The sequence below is a fragment of the Puma concolor genome, chromosome C1 (assembly GCF_028749965.1).
Source record: "Puma concolor isolate L17-30 chromosome C1, mPumCon1.1.hap2, whole genome shotgun sequence".
In the NCBI taxonomy this organism is placed as follows: Eukaryota; Metazoa; Chordata; class Mammalia; order Carnivora; family Felidae; genus Puma; species Puma concolor.
The window spans coordinates 25,095,094-25,115,833 of record NC_141674.1 but is presented as its reverse complement, the minus strand read 5'-3'; the positions used below and the strand labels follow the sequence as shown (position 1 = coordinate 25,115,833).

Below are 20,740 nucleotides of genomic sequence, written 5' to 3'. Positions count from 1 at the left end.
TCTCTCTCTACCCTTACCCCGTTCTCTCTCTCTCTCCCTCTCTCAAAATAAATAAACTTAAAAAAATAAAAATAGAACTATGGTGAGATCCAGCAATCCTACTTCTGGGTATTTATCCAAAAGAATTTAAATCAGGGTCTTTAAGAGGTATTAGCTCTCATGTTTACTGCAGCACTATTAACAACTGCCAAGACCTAAATGTCCATTGACAGACGAATGAATTAAAAAATGCTGTATATACATATATCCAATGGAATATTATCGGCCTCATAAAAGAAGGAAATCCTGCAATATACAACAACGTGAATGGACGTTAAGGATGTTATGTCAACTGAAATAGTCACAGAAGGACAGATACTGCACAACTGCATTTATACGAGGTATCTAATAGTCAAACTCACGGAAACAAAGAATAGAAACATGGTTGCCAGGGGTGATGGGAGGGGAAATGGGAAGTTGGTAATCAATGGACATAAAATTTCAGCTCTGTAAGATGGACAAATTCTAGAGACCTGCTGTGCCTATAGATAATAGGACTGTATTATACACTTAAACGTCTGTTACAAGATGTTTATGTTAAGTGTTCTTACTACAATAGAAAAAAAACTATATTAAAAAAAGAAAAACCTATATGAAAAAATGGTAACACATGAGTCAACACATGGGTACTTTGCATGAGAAGAGACAAAGGAATGAGGTGGCAAAATGATAAGAATGCTTATTACACTAAAAAGAAAGTAATACACTTTGTATTATACTACAGAGACAAGTTCTCCCATGAAACATTTTTACCCCAAAACTGATTGGGAATCTAATGAAACCATTCAATCTAACGACCTAGTATCAAAGAAACACAAGGCACGGTATAACGTATTCAATAGCAGTGAAGGGATCCAGAGAATTCACCAATCAGGAAAATCCAGAATGCAGGAAATTTTAGGACCAGTTTTAGTCAGTTTCATCAACAAATAAAGAATAAAAAAAAAAATGTTGGCGAGACTAATAGGATAGTAGAGAGACAATTCAACCAAATATAGTATGTGAACCTTTTTTGGCTGCTGATTTCAGCAAATCAACTAGAAAACCCATCTATGAGGCAAGATGATAGGAGATACTATGGAATTGTTCATTTCTAATTTGATAATGACATTATGATTTTTCTAAAGTCTTTTCCTTTAAAAATTAAAAAAAAATTTAATGTTTATTTATTTTTGAAAGGAAGAGACAGAGTGCAAGCAGGAGAGGGGCAGAGAGAGAGGGAGGCACAGAATCCGAAGCAGGCTCCAGGCTCCCAGCTACCAGCACAGAGCCCGACACAGGGCTTGAACCCACAAACTGCGAGATAATGACCTGAGCCGAAGTTGGACACTTAACTGACGAGCCACCCAGGGTGCCCCAAAAGTCTTTTCCTTTTAAAGATATATACTAAAATATATTTTTAAAGATTCCAATAATACTTGTTCTGTAGTTTTCTGTACTTTTCTCATGACACTGTTGTAGCCTAGGTACTAATCACACACACACACCCCTACCCAGCAGAATTGTATTTCCAAAGCATAGACCTTTTTTTCTCACCTACTATTCTGTGCAGGCCTCAGCATAGTGCTTTGCATACTGAGAGTACTCAAATATTTATTAAATTCTTCATTTTTTTCATGTCTTTTATTTTGAGAGAAAGAGAAAGTGTGTTTGTGTGTGTGTGTGTGTGTGTGTGTGTGTGCGCGCGCGCGCACGCGCCTGCAAGTTGGGGAGGAGCAGAGGGGGCGGGGAGGAGAGAGAATCCCAAGCAGGCTCCACACCATCAGCACAGAATCTGTTGTGGGGTTCGAACCTACGAACCATGACCTAATGCTGATCATGACCATGATCATGACCTGAGCTGAAATCAAGAGTAAGATGCTTAACAGACTAAGCCACCCAGGCGCCCCTTATTTAATTTTTAAAAAGAAAGAAAGCAAGCAAACAAAAAAGGGCCAAGTAGGCTCCAGTGATGAGAAGTATACTTTGAACCAAGATTTATGTTTAATACAACTTTGTGTACATGAGGTCCAAACACAAAGTCCTGGGGAACAAAGAGCAGGGATGCAAAGCTGCCATCCTGACTAGTGAAGGGGATCTTCCTTGGGGAAGAAGGTACAGAAACCCCCAGCCATCCTGGGTCCCTCTGACACACTCCAACACAATTGTAGCTAACTTATTATGTGTGCTGTCATCTGTCTCCACCACCAGACTGGGGCCCGACCCCGCATCTGGTCACATGGCTGGACCTGGTAAGTGGTTGACAGCCCAAAGGAAGAAACTTCAACATCATCCAGAGGAGAAACAGGACAGACCACAAAGAGGGTCAGTAACATCGTGGGGCCTGAGACAGCAACACCAACTGGAGATTAATCAAAACAGAGACTCTGGATGGGGGGTGTGGTAGTGGGCTGGGCCCACTCGTTCATCTGAGGAGCTGAAGGGAATGGGGAGTGGATCAGGGACTGCATGGACCAGAAAGAGGTGCACTGGAAGGCGGAGGGGATCTAAGGGAGACAGGAACTGAGAAGCAGCTGCCACCCTCCTGTATGACGCGGGGCATGGCTGCCCGAGGCCAGCCTGGTTCTTTCTCAGTGCAGAAGGATGTGGGAAACCACAAGAATGCAGGCAGGGCTAGTGCATCACAGTGGAAAAGTGAATTCCTGAGCACATCAGGGAGGCTTACTCAGACTAGCCGGAGGAAACCACATTTAACAACCCAGCTACAGAATGAGGATGCAATCAAGTTGTGGCCTGGGCACCTGGAGGTAGGAGGGCTCCTTCTGCCTGTGATAGACGAGGGGCAGGAGGAGCTACAAAGAGGAGCTGACATCTGAGTGGGTCTTGAGAAACTAGACAGGATGGAAAGAGAGAGCAAAACAAAAACACACTGAGCACTCATGATGGTCTAGGTGCTGGTTAGGCACTTGAGTTCCCTTCCAGAAAAGGGGCTACATAGACAAAAATACAACGGTGTGCCTGATTGTCTTCCCCCTCTTTGTCCATTCCTATTCCCTTGTTAGCCTAGAAAAACCCATTAAAGACGAACTGTTTCTTTTTACTTCTAGAAATTCACTCCAGGGCTTGATCAGAGATGGATGTCAAGATATACTTGCAGTGCTCAAAAACAGGAAACCAAACCACTAGGGTTAGATTAGTTAAAATAATACGTAGTCTTCAAAAAGCATGTTGTCAATGATTAGCTAATGGTATGGAAAGAGCTATACCCCATATTGAGTGGGAAAAAAAGCAGTTACAAAACAATACAATCCAACTTTATTTTTTTAAGTATAATACATTTTTTAAAGACTGAAAAATCTAATGTTCAAAGCGTCTATCTCTACATGGTAGGATTATGGATGATAATCTTCTTCATCCCACTATCTTCTATAATGAATGTTTTACTTTTTAAAAATTAAATAAAAACACCCCCAAATGTTATTTAAACACACACACACACACAACTGAAAACAGGCCCACGTGGGGTAGGCTCACCTTCTGTAGGATGGGGGTAGGGCAGGTGTTGTCAAACAAGACTGAGTTGAAGATTCCATACACGCCCTCACCGAGGTGGTACACGATGGTCTTGGGGGTGGAACCGCTTTCCTCTGTGGGGAGGGGAGGGGTCAGGGGAAGTACAAGCAGCAGTGTGAGGGGGGCTGGGGCTGGGGAACTGGCACAATGGTAGGCTCAGCAAGGATGATAGGTAACTGAAGCAAAAAGGTTGCCCCTTCCTCAACTATGGGGTGGATCCTGCCTCCTCCTATGACATGAGGTTCATGTTGTGCACACTCACCCTTGCAGCTGAGCAACCCTGCCCAGGACATACTTCCTGCCTGCATCTGAGCCCCTGGATGCCCAGCAAAGGCAAAAGAGCAGCCCAGCCAAACTCAATACCCCAAGATGTTAAGCCACTTGCTCAGAGACACACGATGGGGCAAGTGCATGAGCTGAAATGAGAAACCAGGTCTCCTGGCTGGATTAGATACGGCATTCACCCAGATTTATAAAGGAAGCCAGAAGAATGTCGTCTCTACACACATACACACACAGGTACACACACACACACACAGAAGACCTTCTACCTGGAGCCCACCACCCTGCCAAATGGATTCTCAGGGGAAGACACACAGACCTCAGCTCTCTTGCCTGGGGTCCTAGAGCAGAAGACAAAACCCCAAGGTCAGAGTCCCTGACCCCACTCACTCAAGAGGCTGACGGGAGAATTGATCTATCTGAAAAGGCAAAGATGAGTGCTGATGTTGCAGTGTGGGCAGAGAACCATGAGTCAGTCCAGCCTGCACTTGAATCCAGGCACTGCCCCTTACCAGCTGTGTGACTTTGGGCTAGTGACTCAACCTCTCTATGCCTATGTTCTGTCATCTATAACTAGACTTAGACAAATATAAGTTGTTATTAATTATTTTCATTATGTTATGAGAATCACTAGGATGAGTAAGAGTCTGTACTTTGGAGAGGAGACAGACATGAGGTCGAATGCAGGCTTTACTTTTTCCTATTAAGCAATTCACTTGTATTCTCTTTGGCTCTCAATTTTCTCATCTGTACAATGGGTTAGTAAAGTATCTATTCTCCCTGAGGTTGTTTTGATCTCAATCTTCACAAGATATAAACATGCATAGGAAGAAACAATAATAAGTATCTTGGAGGTAAGAAAGGACTTGGTTGTAAGTTTCCCTAAAGCAAGGATCCATCCTTCAAATTCCCCATTCCCTAAAACCAGACCTTGCTCGGCCAGCCACTGTCCCTAGCTTGAGGAAAAAATGGGGCTGTGCTGCCCACCTGGCACCTACCCTCCCTGCCAGGCTGGTCCAAAAGAACCTCCTTCTTGGCGATGATGCTGACTGCCAAGGTGAAGGCCGAAGTCACATAGTAGCGCCCCAGCTCCGCAAGGATGTCCACACCACATCCCTCTGGGAAGTACAGGTCCAAGGCTGAGTTGATCACAGAACAAATCTGGTGGTAGGGGGATGGGAGACAATTACATATTTGAAATGTGGGGTTTACGTACTAAGGACTTGCTATAGCTCCAAGTGTATTTCTTTTTTTTTTAACAGCTTTTTCTCTTTTTTTAAAGTTTATTTATTTTGAGAGATAGAGAACGAGCAGAGGAGGGGCAGAGAGAGACAGAGTGAAAATCCCAAGCAGGCTCCATGCTGTCAGTGCAGAGACCAACACAGGGCTCAATCCCACAAACCCTAAGATCATGACCTGAGACAAAATCAAGAGTCAGACACTTAACTGACTGAACCATCCAGGCACCCTTCCAAGTCTATTTCTTGAAAGCTTCTTTGATTTCAGAAAGAAGGACTTGGCAGCTGCTAAGTTCCCAGCTGGGGACTGCAGACAATTGGCCAAGAAGGTAGGAGGCAAAGAGAGCTGGGTCAAGACTCTTATACTCATGTAAGTCAACTTCCTCAACGCCTACATTATGGGAGGAGGTATTCTCAGATTCCAGAAGCCCTGATATGGAACTTTCTTTTATAAATGACCAATCTGTTAAAAGACACGTGTTTTTTTTTTTTCCACAGAAAATAAAGAGAAGAAAAAAGATCAAAACCACCCTTAATTCTATCATGCAGATTGTTAATGATTGTTAACTTCTTGGAGTAGTCCCTTTCTTTTTTTTCTCTTTCATACAAATGCCATTTTTATTATAAACATAATAGGGCTATATATATATATATGTATATATATATACATATATATGTATATGTATACATATATATGTATATGTATATATATACATATATATGTATATGTATACATATATATGTATATATATGTGTGTATGTATATATATATATATATATATATATATATATATATATATATTTCATAACCTTTTACTCAACAGATTCTGTGAATGACCTCAGTGGGTAAGTCATACAAATGTTTCATAATTTAACCAATTCCCCAGTGTTAGATGGACCAGGAAAGTCCACTGGACTTTTGTTATGAACACCACAACAATGCTCATCCTTGAAGCTCTTTGTGTCCATCAGGGGTTATTTTCTTAGGGTCAGTCCCTGGATGTGGATATTCCAGGACCAGGCTCTTACTAAGGAGAACGACCCCTAGTGGTTAGAGTGGGGATTGCGGTGACACATTTTTCTTGATTTCATCTTGAGAGGAGTACACAGAAGGTGGGCTTTTCCTTTTCCCGCCCTCCCCTTTGATTTCTCATCAGCTCACCCAAGGGAGAACAGAGCGTACCAGGCCCTCAAAGAGTTTTAGGACTTAGCAAATAACACTGGTTAAGCTTCAAATTTGTGCATGGGCTAGAGACAAGCAGAGCTGGGACTCAGAAAGTGACATAACCTCCAAGAACCTCAGTTTGCTCAGCTGTAACACAGGGCTAATAATAAGATAGTTCAGGGGCTCCTAGGTGGCTCAGTAGGTTAAGCATCAGACTTTGCACTGACAGCGAAGAACCTGCTTAGGATTCTCTGTCTCCCTCTCTCTCCGACCCTTCCCCACTCACGTGCTTGCTCTTTCTCTCTCTCTCTCTCAATAAATAAACATTTAAAAAAAGATAATCCAGGTAAAGCACCAAGCACAGTATGCAGCACATAGGACCCACTCACAGTGCCCAGTACACACCCCCCACCCCCCACAGAGCCCAGTACCACACTTCTGACCCCAGGATTACCTCTTCGAATCTCACTTTGGCCCCCTCCAATCCAGGGAAGCCACCACCAAGGTCCAGGATGTGCATCCTGTGGCCCAGCTCAGTGCCCATTTCAAACACAAGCCGGGCGTCTGCGATGGACTGAGTGTAGGCCTGAAGGTCAGGACAGCCAGTGCCAACGTGAAAACTGAGGAGGGAGGAAGAGACTTGGCTTACGTGCAGGGCCCCAGGTGCCACCAGCTCAGCCCCAGCCAGGAGCAACCTTGGACAGGCACATTGGACACTGTGCCCATTCTACAGATGTAGTGACTGAGGGTCTCAAAGGTTAAATGCATTGCCAAGGGTCTTGTGGCAAGTAAGGAGTGGACAAGAGACCAGATCTAAGGTCCACTGGTATTTGGTGTCCCTCCCATCCCTTTGTGCTGCCACTGGGGCTGAGCCTTCTGGGATGAGGACCAGGGCCCTACCGTCAGCCAGGTCTGTATGTACCTGTCAGTGGTGTAGCCTGCCTGTGCTTTAGTTTCCCCATCTATAAAGTGGGGATAAGATCCCACAGGGCTGTGGGATAATGTACCTGAAGCATTTAGCACAGTGCCTGGTATATCCTAAGCACAGGATCAATGAAAACTATACTGTTAGGCCTTTATTATGACTTCTTCCATATCCCTGCAAGAAAAGAGGCACAGCAAAGATGTGGCTGCATAACCTTTGGCCTACAGGCTGGTCTAACTCCTGCAAAGACAGGTCTCTCCGGGAACCTCCAAGGACAAGACCTTGTGGGGACCATGGGGTTGAGTCAGCGGGACACTCCAAACCTTCTTTCCAAAGAGAGGAAAGTCTCCGATGGCAGGACTCTAGGCCTGTGGCCTGAGGACTCTGTGCCTCTGATGGCAGGACTCGATGGCCTCCTTTGGAGGCCCTGAGGGGGCTCTCGTACAGAGTTGATTAATTCCTGGGAAAGGGGCAGCGGGCCCGGCAGGGGTGGTGGGGCCTCCAGGTACTCACCTCACACCCACCACCTCCATGTGGCTCCTCTTGGCATTTTCAAGCAGGTGTCTGCAGGATTTCAGCGACGCCCCAAACTTGAAGCTCAGGCGGCTCGGGGAGTCCTCAGCAGCGATGTGCAGAACCATCCTGAGGAGACAGGCACCTCTGCCGGGTGGACCCCATCTCCCCCTACCCCAGCCACGTCCTCTCCAAGAAAAGGGGTGTAAACTCAGAGCTGCCCGCCCCGCAGGTCCCTGACCCCTTCATGTCCCTGCACTGCCGGTCAGCCTCCAGGCCCTGTCAAGTCCATTCTCTGAACGTCCCTGGGCCCATCCCTAGGCCCCTGCCCTGGTCCCGACCTCCTCAGTCCTCTCCAGAAGCTCCACCTCTTCAACCAGCCTCCACACCAGCCAGACTTCTCCAACTTTTCTTGCATGAGAGGCACCACTTTTTAAACACAGTCTTATTGAGAACCCCAATATCATGTAAAACAGACAAAATGAAAGCTGCTTTGGGTGAACCACAGTGGTCCAGCCACCTGGCCTCCCCATCATTCTGAGGAGGCCCTCCCTGGAATCCCCAGGGTGTCAAGTGACCACGTGCAAGCCACAGCCCGAGCAGAATGTCCAGCCCTGACCCCTGCCAGAGCCCGTTTGCACCAGGCCCCTGCCCTGTGACCGTGTTGACCAACATTCACTGTTGCCCTCGCCCTGCACACATGGTATGTTCCAGCCACACCAAATTCCTGCTCATGTCTCAAACGCCCCCTGCTGTTTCCGACCTCCTTGAGTTCCTCGCTTCAGCAGTTCACTCTGATGCACTGTCTGTGCGCCCTCCTAGTTCTTTTCACCCCTCAGGCGCACCTCAAATGCCACCTCCTTGGCGCAGCTTTCCTGACCACCCCCTGTTGCTCTCGGCCCGCGACTTTGACCTCCATAATACCGTGGGCTTTTCTCTGCTCGGGCTGTAATGGTTATTCTTGCCTTTGTCCTCGTCAGGCCCTGGCATGCTGGGTCCAGTCCGGGAGTGCCCGCCCCAGCCTCCCGTGAGTGTGGCCAGGTCCAGGGCAGGGTCCTCTGCTCCACCTCTACCCCGCCCATGCCCGCTGTCCTCACACTCGGCCCAGCCCCCCACGTGAGCGGTCCTCGGCTTACTTGGCACTGGGGTGGCTCTTTACCACCTTTGCCAGCTCCAGCTCGTTGTCAAAGCTCAGCAGCCGGACCCCATGCTTGGCAGCATACTTGATCTGTGCAATTTGCTTACAGGGGTTGGCGTAGATGATCTTACCAGCGGGGATGCCAATACGCTGGACCAACTCCATCTCTGCCTGTGGGGTCCCAAAGGTGAAGGTGAGGAGGCTCAGGGCCCATCGGGCCCACAGAAGCCAAGAAGCACAAACGAGGGGCAAAGTCATAGCTACGCATGGGGACGTCCATAAGAAGGGGGCCTCATTTTCACACAACAGAGACATGAAAATCAGGACTCACGCTGGTTCACCATTCTCGGACAGGCAAGGCTGCCACAGCCAGCTATGCAGGTAGCACACTGTGCAGTTGAGGGGGGGGAGGTCCCATCCGCAGAGGATACATGGTAGATTTATATATTTGTTACAACTTCCCGGCAGTAAGGCCTCTCATCCTGACAAAATCAGTATATTCATCACAACTGTCTTAAGGGATATGTTTCCTAATTCACACAAAGACATGACATGGAGTCATAACGGCCCTGACAGTAGGCATCTGACACATTTTCCTGACAGATTTAACGTTTAAAGAATATCCCTTGATGTGGTGGAAAGTTCACCGAACCAAGTCATCCCACATCCAAAGTCCTGCTGTGCGCGTACCACTGTGCCGGGGGACCCTGGCAAGCCCCTGTCCCCGAGGGGCCTCGTCTTCCTCACCTTTACGGAACACTGTTCCACGAGATTGTTGCATTCATGGTACAGACAGTGATGATGATGAGAGCAGCCATCGTCACTGAGCGCCCACCACAAGCAGGCACCGAATGCGATGTTAGTAAACCTTTTCTGTAAAGGGCCAGTGAGCAAATGGTTTAGGCCGCGTGGGCCATGTAGGTTGTGTGACAACTCCTCAACAGCAAAGCCGCCAGAGAGAATGCATAAGTGAACGAGCGTGGATGTGACCCAGTCAAGCATCACAAGATCAGGCAAGTGGCCTGGATGTGGTAACCATCCATGGTTTGCCAACCCTTGCTTTGGATTAACTATCTTATTTACCCCTTAGAATAACCCCATCAGAGGGGCACTGGATCCACTCTATAGAGAAAGAAACTAGTACTCAGAGAGGCTATGCAGCAACAAGGAGGCAGGGCCAGCTTTCAAACTCAAGTCTGACTCTCCATGATTAAGGGAAGGAAGTCAAGAGGAAGCCAGTTCTGAAATGCTATAGCAGGCACAGGGCCATTTGTAGCCACTCTGAGTTTTTGATAAGACTCAAAGGGCACCCGGGTGGCTCAGTAGGCTAAGCGTCTGACTTCAGCTCAGGTCATGATCTCACAGTTCATGGGTTCAAGCCCCACATTGGGCTCCGTGCTGGCAGCTCAGAGCCTGGAGCCTGCTACAGATTCTGTGTCTCCCTCTCTCTCTCTCTCTGCCCCTCCCCTGCTCATTCTCTGTCTCTCTCTGTCCCTCAAACATAAAAGTTAAAAAAAAAATTTATAATAAGACTCTAATGTCAATATAGCAACTTTTCAGCACGAGGTACTACTGTGACTTATCCCATGTGATGCCAGTAACTGTCCTATGAAGTATTGATTGGCCACATTTTACAGAGGACAAAATCGAGTTCAGAGGACTCCACCTGCCTACAGAAACACAGGTAGTAAGGAGCAAAGTGGGACAGGGCTGGCGTTGCAGCCGTCACAGCTTGCTTTCAAAGACCCTGAGTCTGAGTGGACATGAAAATGTGTTTTTGCTCCCAGCTTCACCACATGAGGTAAGAGAAGAAGCAATGGTAGCAATTTGGGACTTGTGATTTAGCTTCGATTATACTTAAACAGTATATACTTAGATATATATATATTTATACTTAAACAGTAACTACTGTTACTCATTGAAGGATCACCATATGCCAGTCATTGCATTAAATATTTTATATACATGGGACATCTGGGTGGCTCAATCGGTTGAGCATCTGACTTCGGCTCAGGTCATGATCTTGTGGTTCACGAGTTCTAGCCCCGCTTTGGGTTCTATGCTGACAGCTCAGACCCTGGAGGCTGCTTTCGGATTCATTGTCTCCCTCTCTCTCTGTCCCTCCCCTCCTCATGTCCTGTCTCTCTCTCTCTCTCTCTCTCTCTCTCTCTCAAAAATAAATAAAAACATTAAAAAATACATTTTATATACACTTTCATTTAATCCTCATAGTAATCTTATGAGATAGGAAACAGAGGACAGAGGCTCAGAGAGGTTAAGTGACTTGTCCAAAGTCTCACAGCTTTCGAGTGGCAAAGCTGACCGGACTGCCAGACTTTAGCCTACACCAGCTCCTAGCCACAGTACTGTAATGGAAAATTCAACCTCAATACTGAGTTGACAAGTGTTTGCTGACTATCTATTAACACGCCAGCCTCTGTGACTGGTGCTAAAGAAAACAAGTGGTGAGTAAAATAAAGTCTCTGACCCTGTGAAGCTTTCAGGTTGGGGAAAGTGGCATGGTGAGACCCAGGTGTGAGGAGTGAAGGACAGCTTTTCTGAGGGTCAGAAAATTAAGCTGAGCTCCACAGGAGGTCATATCCAGGGGGAAAAGGAAAGAAAGAATGTTTCTGGTGCAGATGTCCTGAGGCGGAATGTGCTCGGCCTAGTCAAGGAAGAGAGAGCGCTGGGGGGGCCTGGGCAGGGGGAGCGCAGTGGGGGAAGATAAGGCTGCAGGGGGGTGGGCTGATGTGGATTTATATTTTACCCTGCGAGTCACGGGAATCCGTTTGAAGGGTTTCACGAGGGGAAACGACAGGGTCAGATTTGCATTTTAAATGCAAGGTTTAAATGCGTATCACTCTGGCTACCATATGAACTCAGGGGTCAGGAAGGGCCGAGAGGATTCTGGAGGGACCGGTCACCATTGCCCTGGGTGAGGTAACAGATGGGGGAGTTGTGCTCTGGAAGCAGGGCTGGCAAGCGTGGTGGTGGATTGCAATGTGGGCATGCCTGACTCCACATCCTGCAGGCCGAGGGGCCCTTCTCGAAGGGGGAGATCATGAGCGCCTTTGAACACCCGGGTTCCGGGCACCCTGGGGTATCAAGTCAGCTGCTGGATAGAAGGTCTGGGCTGGAGATCAAAATGCGGGAGGTGGTGGCACATTGATGGTATTTAGGGCCGTGGAAGGAGATGAAATTCCATAAGAGGAAGGAGAGTTTACAAGAGAAAGGGAGCCTGAGACAGAATCCAGAGGAATCTCCCATCTCGAGAGCAGGAAGTCGGCACCTGGGGCCTATGGAGAGGGAAGGAGAAAGAATGCGTCCAGAAGAGGGGGAACGAGACACAGATTATAACATCACTCCCATCACAGCAAACCTTGCCTCGCAATTCATGTCTATACAGGAGAAGAGTGTCGGGTGTCAGAGGCGCCCCGTGCGAGGTGGGGCAGGTACGGAGCTGTGTCCCCCATCAATTGATTTGCTGCTGAAGGCTTTACAACTGGGAGCATAGGTGACTGTTGAGTGTTTTTAAAAAGAATATGTCACAAATGAGGAATTGCTATTTAGTGGGCATAAAGTTCCAGTCCTGCAAGATGAATTAAGTCCTAGAGATCTGTAGAACCCTGCCTATAGTTAAGAATACTGTATTGTACCCTTGAAGATTGGTTAAGAGGGTGGATCTCACATTAAGTGTTATTATCACAAAAACAAACAAACAGTCACTGTGCTGAATGCTGTTGAGAATCAGGATAATAAGAGGACCTGTGTCCCCGACAAGGTCTAAATGCATCAACATGGACAGATTTCCAACACCTGCTGAGTTTAAAGCTATTGAGACACAGTACCCACCACATAAATATCTTTTATATTTTGTATATTTTCTATGGATCATATTTGTAAGTATTTTTTTAAGTACCACATACCCACCAAACTCAAACTCATAATGGTGATTATCTCTGGAGACATAAAGCTGATGGCCTACGTGTGTGTGTAAGTGAATCAACGGGTTATTTGAATAATTCAAAGTGAATGTTGAAAATAAAGTGCTTACTGGATCCTGGAGATCTCTGGGGACGTTGGTAAGAGGAGATTCCTCAGAGTAGTGACAGTGGCAGTGGGGAAGCAGTGGCTCAGATGCAGGTGCTGAAGCAAAGAGCCAGGTGCACGCAGACAGGCGAGTGTAGACAACTCTGTTTGGCCGTCAAGTGGGAGCATGGGACCGGGCAGGGGGGTGGTATGGAGTCCCGGGAAGGCTTTTTAAGATGGGAGGATGCTGATAGAGACTGCAAGAGAAGGCAGGATGGGGGCAGGGGAAGTGACAGAAGGTCCTTGAGAAGGTGGGTGGGTGGACCGTAGCCCCATGCGAGGCGTGGCCTGTGCCCTTGACCTGTCTGTTGCATAACTGTACACCCGGCCCTTGCTCACACCCGGCCCTCCGTCAACCCTCCGTCAACATTGGCCAAGGCGTGGAGCTGTCAGGCGTAGCCACTAGTGATGTCCCACCAGAAGAGGGCAGCCTTGGCCTTTCAAGAAAAGCTGTGCATCCCAGAGCCACCTCTCAGTGAATGTACCCTAAGGCTAGTGATCTTCCCGCCTGCGGGGAGGGGCCTTGGCCTCTCCCAGCCCACGCGTTAGCTAAAGCAATGGTCACCAGCTGGGGCCCAGCTCTGCCATCCTCTCCCCAAGGACAATGGAAAGATGCAGTGAGAGAGCCGGAGACCGCCCCCCTGCCACTGGCCCTACACAAGCGGCCACTTGCCAGTGAGTCCCTCACCCTCTGTGCCTCCTTTCCCGTACGTGAAATGCTTCCTCACAGGGCTGTTGTCAGAATCAGGGTAATAATAATTACCTCACAGGGTTGTTGCGATAATAAAATGAGATCACCTACAGAAAACGCTCAGCAAAGTGCCTGGCCCGACAGAAGCACTCAGCAACAGTACATGCTTTTAATGTCCCTGTGGACTTCAGGATCCTTCTGAGCCCTAACACCCCACAACCCTGCTCTTTGTGGAGGCCGGCCCTGAGCCAGAGGGCCAAGCACAGTGTACCACCTCTGGGTTTCCAGATGCACAGGAGGTCCTTGACCCTAGACTGAGAAGGCTGGAAAAGGATCCCCTTCCTCCTCTCTGGGAGCAGAGCCCCCAGCGTGCTGCAGGGGGAGGTCCTGGTCCTGCTACCGGCAAGCTGTGCGTGGCTGGCCGATGGTTTCCTCAACTGTAAAATGGCTATCTCTCTCCCCATGCACCTCCCTTCATGTGACACACGCACGAAACTAGGTGTGCAAAGCAAGTGCTAACGCAAAGGGGCTTTGCAGTGACAATAGGGGTGGACTCAGCTATCACTCACTAAGAGCGTGAACATTCGTCTTTGATAAAGGTTAACCTTCTCATTCTCACTGTTCCACCATGGTGCACACCTCTTTCCCACCCAGAATCTTCCTACCCCTGTCATCCTGCCCAGGCTAGCTCTCCTTCTTTCTCCTCCAGGGTCCCCTTCTAGAATCCTCCTCACTAACCAAAAGGTTAAAGAGGAAAATGAAAAGCACATGGAAGCCAATGAAAATGATAACACCACAGCCCAAAACCTCTGGGACGCAGCAAAGGCGGTCATAAGAGGGAAGTATATGGCAATCCAGGTCTTCCTAAAGAAGGAAGAAAAGTCTCAGATACACAACCTAACCTTACACCTTAAACAGCTGGAAAAAGAACAGCAAATAAAACCCCAAACCAGCAGAAGACAGGAATTAATAAAGATTAGAGCAGAAATCAATGCTATAGAAATCAAAAACATGGTAGAACAGATCAATGAAACCAGGAGCTGGTTCTTTGAAAGAATTAACAAAATTGATAAACCACTAGCTAGTTTGATCACAATGAACAAGGAAAGGACCCAAATAAATAAAATCAAGAATGAAAGAGGAGAGATCACAACCAATACTGCAGAAATAACAAATAATAAGAGAATATTATGAGCAATTATATGCCAATAGATTGGGCAATCTAGAAGAAATGGACAAATTTCTAGAAACATATAAACTACCCAAACTGAAACAGGAAGAAATAGAAAATTTGAACAGACCCATAACCAGTAAAGAAATAGAATTAGTAATCAAAAATCTCCCAGGGGCGCCTGGGTGGCTCAGTCAGTTGAGCACCCGACTTCGGCTCAGGTCATGATCTCGTGGTTCATGGGTTCAAGCCCTGCGTTGGGCTCTGTGCTGGCAGCTCGGAGCCTGGAGCCTGCTTCGGATTCTGTGTCTCCCCCTCTCTCTGCCCCTCCCCCACTCACACTCTGTCTCTCAAAAATGAACAAATGTTAAAAAAATTTTTTTTTCATAAATTAAAAAAAAAATCTGCCAAGAAACAAGAGTCCGGGGCTGGACGGCTTTCCAGGGGAATTCTAACAAACATTTAAAGAAGCATTAGCACCTATTCTCTTGAAGCTGTTCATAGAAATGGAAGGAAAACTTCTAAACTCATTCTATGAAGCCAGCATTACCTTGATTCCAAAACCAGACAGAGACCCCAGTAAAAAGGAGAACTACAGACCAATTTCCCTGATGAATGTGGATGCAAAAATCCTCAACAAGACATTAGCCAGCCGGATCTAACAATACATTAAAAAAATTATTCACCACGACCAGGTGGGATTTGTACCTGGGATGCAGGGCTGATTCAATATCCAGAAATCAATCAATGTGATATATCACATCAATAAAAGAAAGGCTAAGAACCAAATGATCCTCTCAATAGATGCAGAGAAAGCATTTGACAAACTAAGGCATCCTTTCTTGATAAAAAACCCTCAAGAAAGTACGGATAAGAAGGATCATACCTCTAGATCACAAAAGCCGTATAACGAAAGACCCATCGCTAATATCATCCTCACTGGGGAAAAACTGAGAGCTTTCCCCCTAAGGTCAGGAACAAGACAGGGATGTCCGCTCTCGCCACTGTTATTCAACATAGTATTGGAAGTCTTAGCCTCAGCAATCAGACAACACAAAGAAATAAAAGGCATCCAAATCGGCCGGGAGGAGGTCAAACTTTCACTCTTTTCAGATGACATAACACTCTATATGGAAAACCCAAAAGATTCCACCAAAAAACTGCTAGAACTGATCCATGAATTCCCAGCCATATTGCTGACAAGGGTTTAAACGGAGTTCCCCTAAAAATAATCATTACTAACCATTAAAAAAATAGCAGTAATGGGGCACCTGGGTGGCTCAGTTGGTTAAGCGTCTGACTCTTGATTTCAGCTCCTGCAGTTCATGAGTTCGAACCCTGCCTCAGGCTCCATGCAGAGCCTGCTTGGGATTCTCCACCCCCCTTCTGCCCTTCTCCCCCTCCCTCAAAATAAATAAATGAACATTTAAAAAAAATTTTAAAATAACAGTAATGACAACATCACAAAGCAACAACACACCGGGTTTGCTCTCACCTCAGGGCCTTTGCACTTGCTGTCCCCTCTGCCTGGAATGTTCTTCCCCTAGTTCTCCACCTGGCTTGACCCTTTGCTTCCCTCAGGTCTGTATTCAAATGTCAGTGAAGCCTTCCCTGACCAAACTATATAAAAGTATAATCCTCCCTCCCAACATTTCCTACTTCCCTTCCCCACCTCAATTTTCCCCGTAGCATCGACCATCTTATAAAATAATATAGATTTTCATTGTTGAACTTGTTTTTTAGAAAGCAAGTTCCGGGGCGCCTGGGTGGCGCAGTCGGTTAAGCGTCCGACTTCAGCCAGGTCACGATCTCGCGGTCCGTGAGTTCGAGCCCCGCGTCGGGCTCTGGGCTGATGGCTGGGAGCCTGGAGCCTGTTTCCGATTCTGTGTCTCCCTCTCTCTCTGCCCCTCCCCCGTTCATGCTCTGTCTCTCCCTGTCCCAAAAAATAAAATAAAAAAAACGTTGAAAAAAAAAATTAAAAAAAAAAAAAAAAAAGAAAGCAAGTTCCATGAAAGAAGGGCCTTTTTTGTTTTGTTTGTTTCATTCACTCTCTAAATCCCCACCTGAAATAGGACTTGGCCCCATGAGAGTTGCTCAAAAAAGGTTTGCTGAATGAATAAATATATCCATAGCTATGCTCTGAAGAAAATTTTATAGCTTAAAGGTTTTTATCAACTAAGAACAGGATGAAAATGATAAGCTAAGCGTCCTCAACTCTGGGACAAGGGAGCCTGGCTTGCTCAACACTGTGTTGCCATCCCTACTTACACACTGACCAGCACATCGTAGTTCAACGACTGGAGAATGAGAGTAAATAAGCAAAATAAATCTAGAGACAGCGAGAGGCGATTAAGACAACAGCATTAATCGAATTAGAAGGGCAGCAAAATGGGCAACACAACAGAATTCTCGAAGGATTAGTTGAGAAAATGTACTGTCACACATTAATAAGACTATAAAACAAACAAACAAATAATGATAAAAGGTGTTTTCGTTTTGTTTCATTTTAATCGAACATTTTATACCATGTATAGCTCTAGGCCAAGAAGCTTGAAAATCTCCGTTGAAAAGGTGACCCACCTACCCAGAGACACACAAGGTTCCAATTTAGAACTTCCATGCCTGTTTTGCCCTCCCTCATCCCTTAACCGCCTCCCAAGTGGGTGGCCCTTCCCAGAGGGCAGGGGCCAACTGCAGGCCACCCCTGCTTCCCCGGCGGGGGGGTGAGGGGGGGCCACCCGCAGCAGCCCAGCCATGTGTGTGTTGAGTAGGCAGCGAGGGGCAGTGCGCCAGTGGGGGGCACGGGCTCACCTTGTTGGCACAGCTGAAGCCCAGCCCCAGCTCGGCCAGGACCTTCAGCACACCTGGGCTGCTGTTGCACTTGACAGTGTAAAAGGGCCGGACCCGCGGCAGGCACTTCAGAAAGCAGAAGTGCCTCCTCACGACGGCACCCAGGTCGGCCACGAAGAAGGCAGCAACATCACCCTGCACGAGAAGGGTAAATGTGAGGCCCCGCTCAGCCCCCTCCTGCTGCGGGCCCTCTATGGTCCTCCCAGGTACCTGTCCCGAGCCTGAGCCCGGCTCCGCCACAGCCACGCTACTCTAAAAGTCTCTGCACAGAAGGCACACTCCTCAGCCTGCGTTCAGGGGTTCTGTGATCTGGCTCCAGCCCCTCCCCTCGCTACAGCTCAAGCTCCAGCTGCACGCTGGAGTGTTTTCCCACCTCCAAGCTCTGGTTCCCACCGTACCCTTCACGCAGAAGACCCTTTCTCCGAAAAGGCAATCCACCTTCAAGTTTCAGCTCAAATGCCACCTCCCCCAAACCAATAAAGCAATTCTGCCTTTAATGCTCTCACTGCATTTTGCACACGCTTCCAAAGTATCGGAACCGTGTACACATTCATCTGATAAATCCCTGCGGGCCAAAGCTATGGCCTGCAGCCCACTGTCTTCCACATATAGGTGGTCGCTGAAGCCTTGAGCTAATTCCACGGCACTGCAACCCGTGCCCGTGAGCTGGGCAGCAGATTTGCTGAGGGCTGAACATGAATGAGACTGTGGGTGAGACAGCATCACTTAAACCCTCATTGGGACTCAGTTTCCTGTTTATGCGAGACTTTTTTACTGAAGCCCATTTGGCGTCTGACATTATGCTAAGGGACAGAGATGACCAGACAGGGCTTGGGTCTTGAAGAGAACAAAAAACCCTTTAAGAAATTACAAGCCCGTTCAATAAACTCGACTGGAGTTCCTACAGAAGGCAGTGGAAGCCACGGAGAAAGGGATATAAAAAATCCGCCTGGGAGAGGAGGAAAAAGTAACACTGGTGAGTAATGAGGAAGGACAGAAACAGAGCGAGAGAGGCCGGCAGAAGGGCATTCCAGGCAGAGGGAAGAGCCCAGGAAAATGGGGTGATAACAGAGCACATGGCATCGCTGGGGAAAATACCAGCAGTGGTTGGGCTCTGATGGAGCATGATAGATGGTGGGGAAAGCTGGGAGAGGGACTGTGAAGACAGAGAGTTCTGGCTTGGCGCTGCTGGTCGCGGGGAACCACCAAACAGTTCTGAGTTTGAGCGTGGCCGTGATAAAGTGGGAGCAGGCAGCATGAGGCAGGGAGGAGGTTAGAGGGCCTCTAGAGAGATGAGGCCTGATCTACAAAGCCAGGGCGTCGGAAGACCACAGGTGGTGGTCAGAGCTTGGTGAGGCGCCAATGAGAGGGGTGTGGGTGGGGGAAGCAGGAGTCCCAGGTTTCTGACCCAGAAGGCTGGGTAGGTGGTGGTGGTGGTTCATCAGGGCAGGGCAGGCAGGAAGGGCAAAGTTTGGGGACAAGGACAAGGAAATGGGGATACAATGAGCCCGTCTCCGGCCAACAGCAAGGACTGAACACCAAATAAGTGAGGGAAGATGAAGGCCTGAGAAGTCCTTTCGGAGAAGGCAGCTGGGCCTGCACAGGGAACAGGGGACCCACCCCCGCTCCCAGCGGCTCACCGTGGTGGCCTGTGAGGCCCCCAGAGTGAGCTCCTCCAACAGGTCTCGGGTGCTGAAGCCCTCCTCCACCATCACAAAGTCCGTTTCGCTCAAGTAGCCAGCCATGCCGAGAAGGAGGAGCCGATGGGCTGGATGGAGCCGCCGCCCCGCCGCCTCAGAAAGTATGCAACACACTGCAGGGAGGGGAGGTGTAGAGTGAGGGAGCTGCTGGAGGGGGTTGCCCTCCGCTGCCCTCTCTGACCTCCCCCAAGCCAGAGCTCTCAGTCCTGTCACACCCGACGCCAGCACAAGCCTGGGGAGCTTGAGTTCACTGGGAAGTGTGGGGACGATCAGGAACCCTGTATTGCGACAAGGCATTACATGCCTAGATGTCATTCACTGCCTCTCCGAGCCTCAGTTTCCCAATCTGTAAAATGAATGTATTATTTTGGAGGTCCTTTCCAGTTATGAAACTCGGGGTTTTAGCAAAAAGGGAAAGAACGAGAGGGTACAGGAAAGCCAAGAAGCTCCAGTGGGGAAGCTTTCAGGGAACCCTCAGTCTTGACCACGCCCAACTAAGAGAGTGGCCCCACTAAGGAGTCTCAGCCCGAGAGCAAGAGCTTAGGTTCGAGTCTGCCCTCTGCTGCGTGACATTGGGTACTCCCTAGCCTCAGTTTCAACGTTTGTAAATGGAGGGCCAGGCTGGTCCTGACGTGCTAGGGTTCTAAGGCTGCATGGGGCCACATGGTGGGTGGGGGTCGCAGGCTCCCGGGAGGGAGCCGAACGCTGAGGTTCTGTCCTGGTGAGCCCTCCCGAGTGCAGGGCCGAGGACCCGCCCCCCACACCGCCTTACCAAGCCCGGTCCTCCTTCGCGGGGGCCAGAGCCAGGCGCGCTGCTAGGGGGGGTCGCCGGTGACCTCGATACTTGTGCAACACCCCGAGGAGTGGCAGTTGCGGAGCCGAGGCCCCTGCTGAAAGGAGGCAAGGGGGCCGGGGATAGGTCAGCACTGGAGCCGAGGGCGCCTGCTCCCGGAGGCTCCCCGAGCCACTCCCCGCACTCGCCTTAAAACGCATTTACACGGCTTCGGCCCATAGGTCTCCCCAGCGAGTGAATCGGTTCCTCGGCGCCTCCGCTCGCCCTCTCCCCCCCCGCTCGGGCCGCGCGGCCTGCGCCCCGCCCGCCCAGCAGCCACCGACCCCACGCCCCTCCTTCAGCCTGCCGTCCGCTTATATAAGCCCCGCCCGGGCCCCACCCCTGGGCCCAGGCCCCGCCCCTCTCGGCCCCCTCTGTAGCCCTGGCAACCGGGTGCCGCCATCCCATTGGTCGATTCCGACAAAAAGCATTGCGCTCTGCCACCCTGCGCAAACCTGTGTAAGCTTCAGCCCTCCCAGCGGAGCTGGCTTCGCTGCTCCCCACACTGGGAAATGGGAACTGCAGGGCCGCCGCCTCAGAATCCCCAGCGCCTACGCGGTGGGACGCTTAGATCCTGGATCTTGGATGTTAGCG

At 48.8% G+C, this 20,740-nt stretch overlaps 1 protein-coding gene across 7 annotated transcripts in view; it reads right to left on the bottom strand.

Moving 5' to 3' along the window:
• Positions 1–20,447, bottom strand: part of AZIN2 (antizyme inhibitor 2) — a 33,436-nt gene extending 12,989 nt beyond the window's left edge. For 3 of the 7 annotated variants that reach the window (XM_086716364.1, XM_086716366.1, XM_086716367.1), the window contains exons 1-9: positions 20,296–20,447; positions 20,087–20,204; positions 19,255–19,427; positions 17,576–17,749; positions 8,812–8,984; positions 7,676–7,804; positions 6,692–6,857; positions 4,833–4,995; positions 3,514–3,626 (exon numbers count right to left, since the gene is read on the bottom strand). In XM_086716364.1, the coding sequence (XP_086572490.1) occupies positions 3,514–3,626; positions 4,833–4,995; positions 6,692–6,857; positions 7,676–7,804; positions 8,812–8,984; positions 17,576–17,749; positions 19,255–19,359 (1,023 nt within the window). In that variant the 5' untranslated portion in view covers positions 19,360–19,427; positions 20,087–20,204; positions 20,296–20,447. Of the gene's footprint in view, positions 1–3,513; positions 3,627–4,832; positions 4,996–6,691; positions 6,858–7,675; positions 7,805–8,811; positions 8,985–12,867; positions 12,995–17,575; positions 17,750–19,254; positions 19,428–19,618; positions 19,661–20,086; positions 20,224–20,295 lie in introns of those variants that run through there. The other 4 variants (XM_086716365.1, XM_025935341.2, XM_086716368.1 and 1 more) reach the window with 4 other exon arrangements.
• Positions 20,448–20,740: the final 293 nt, after the last annotated feature.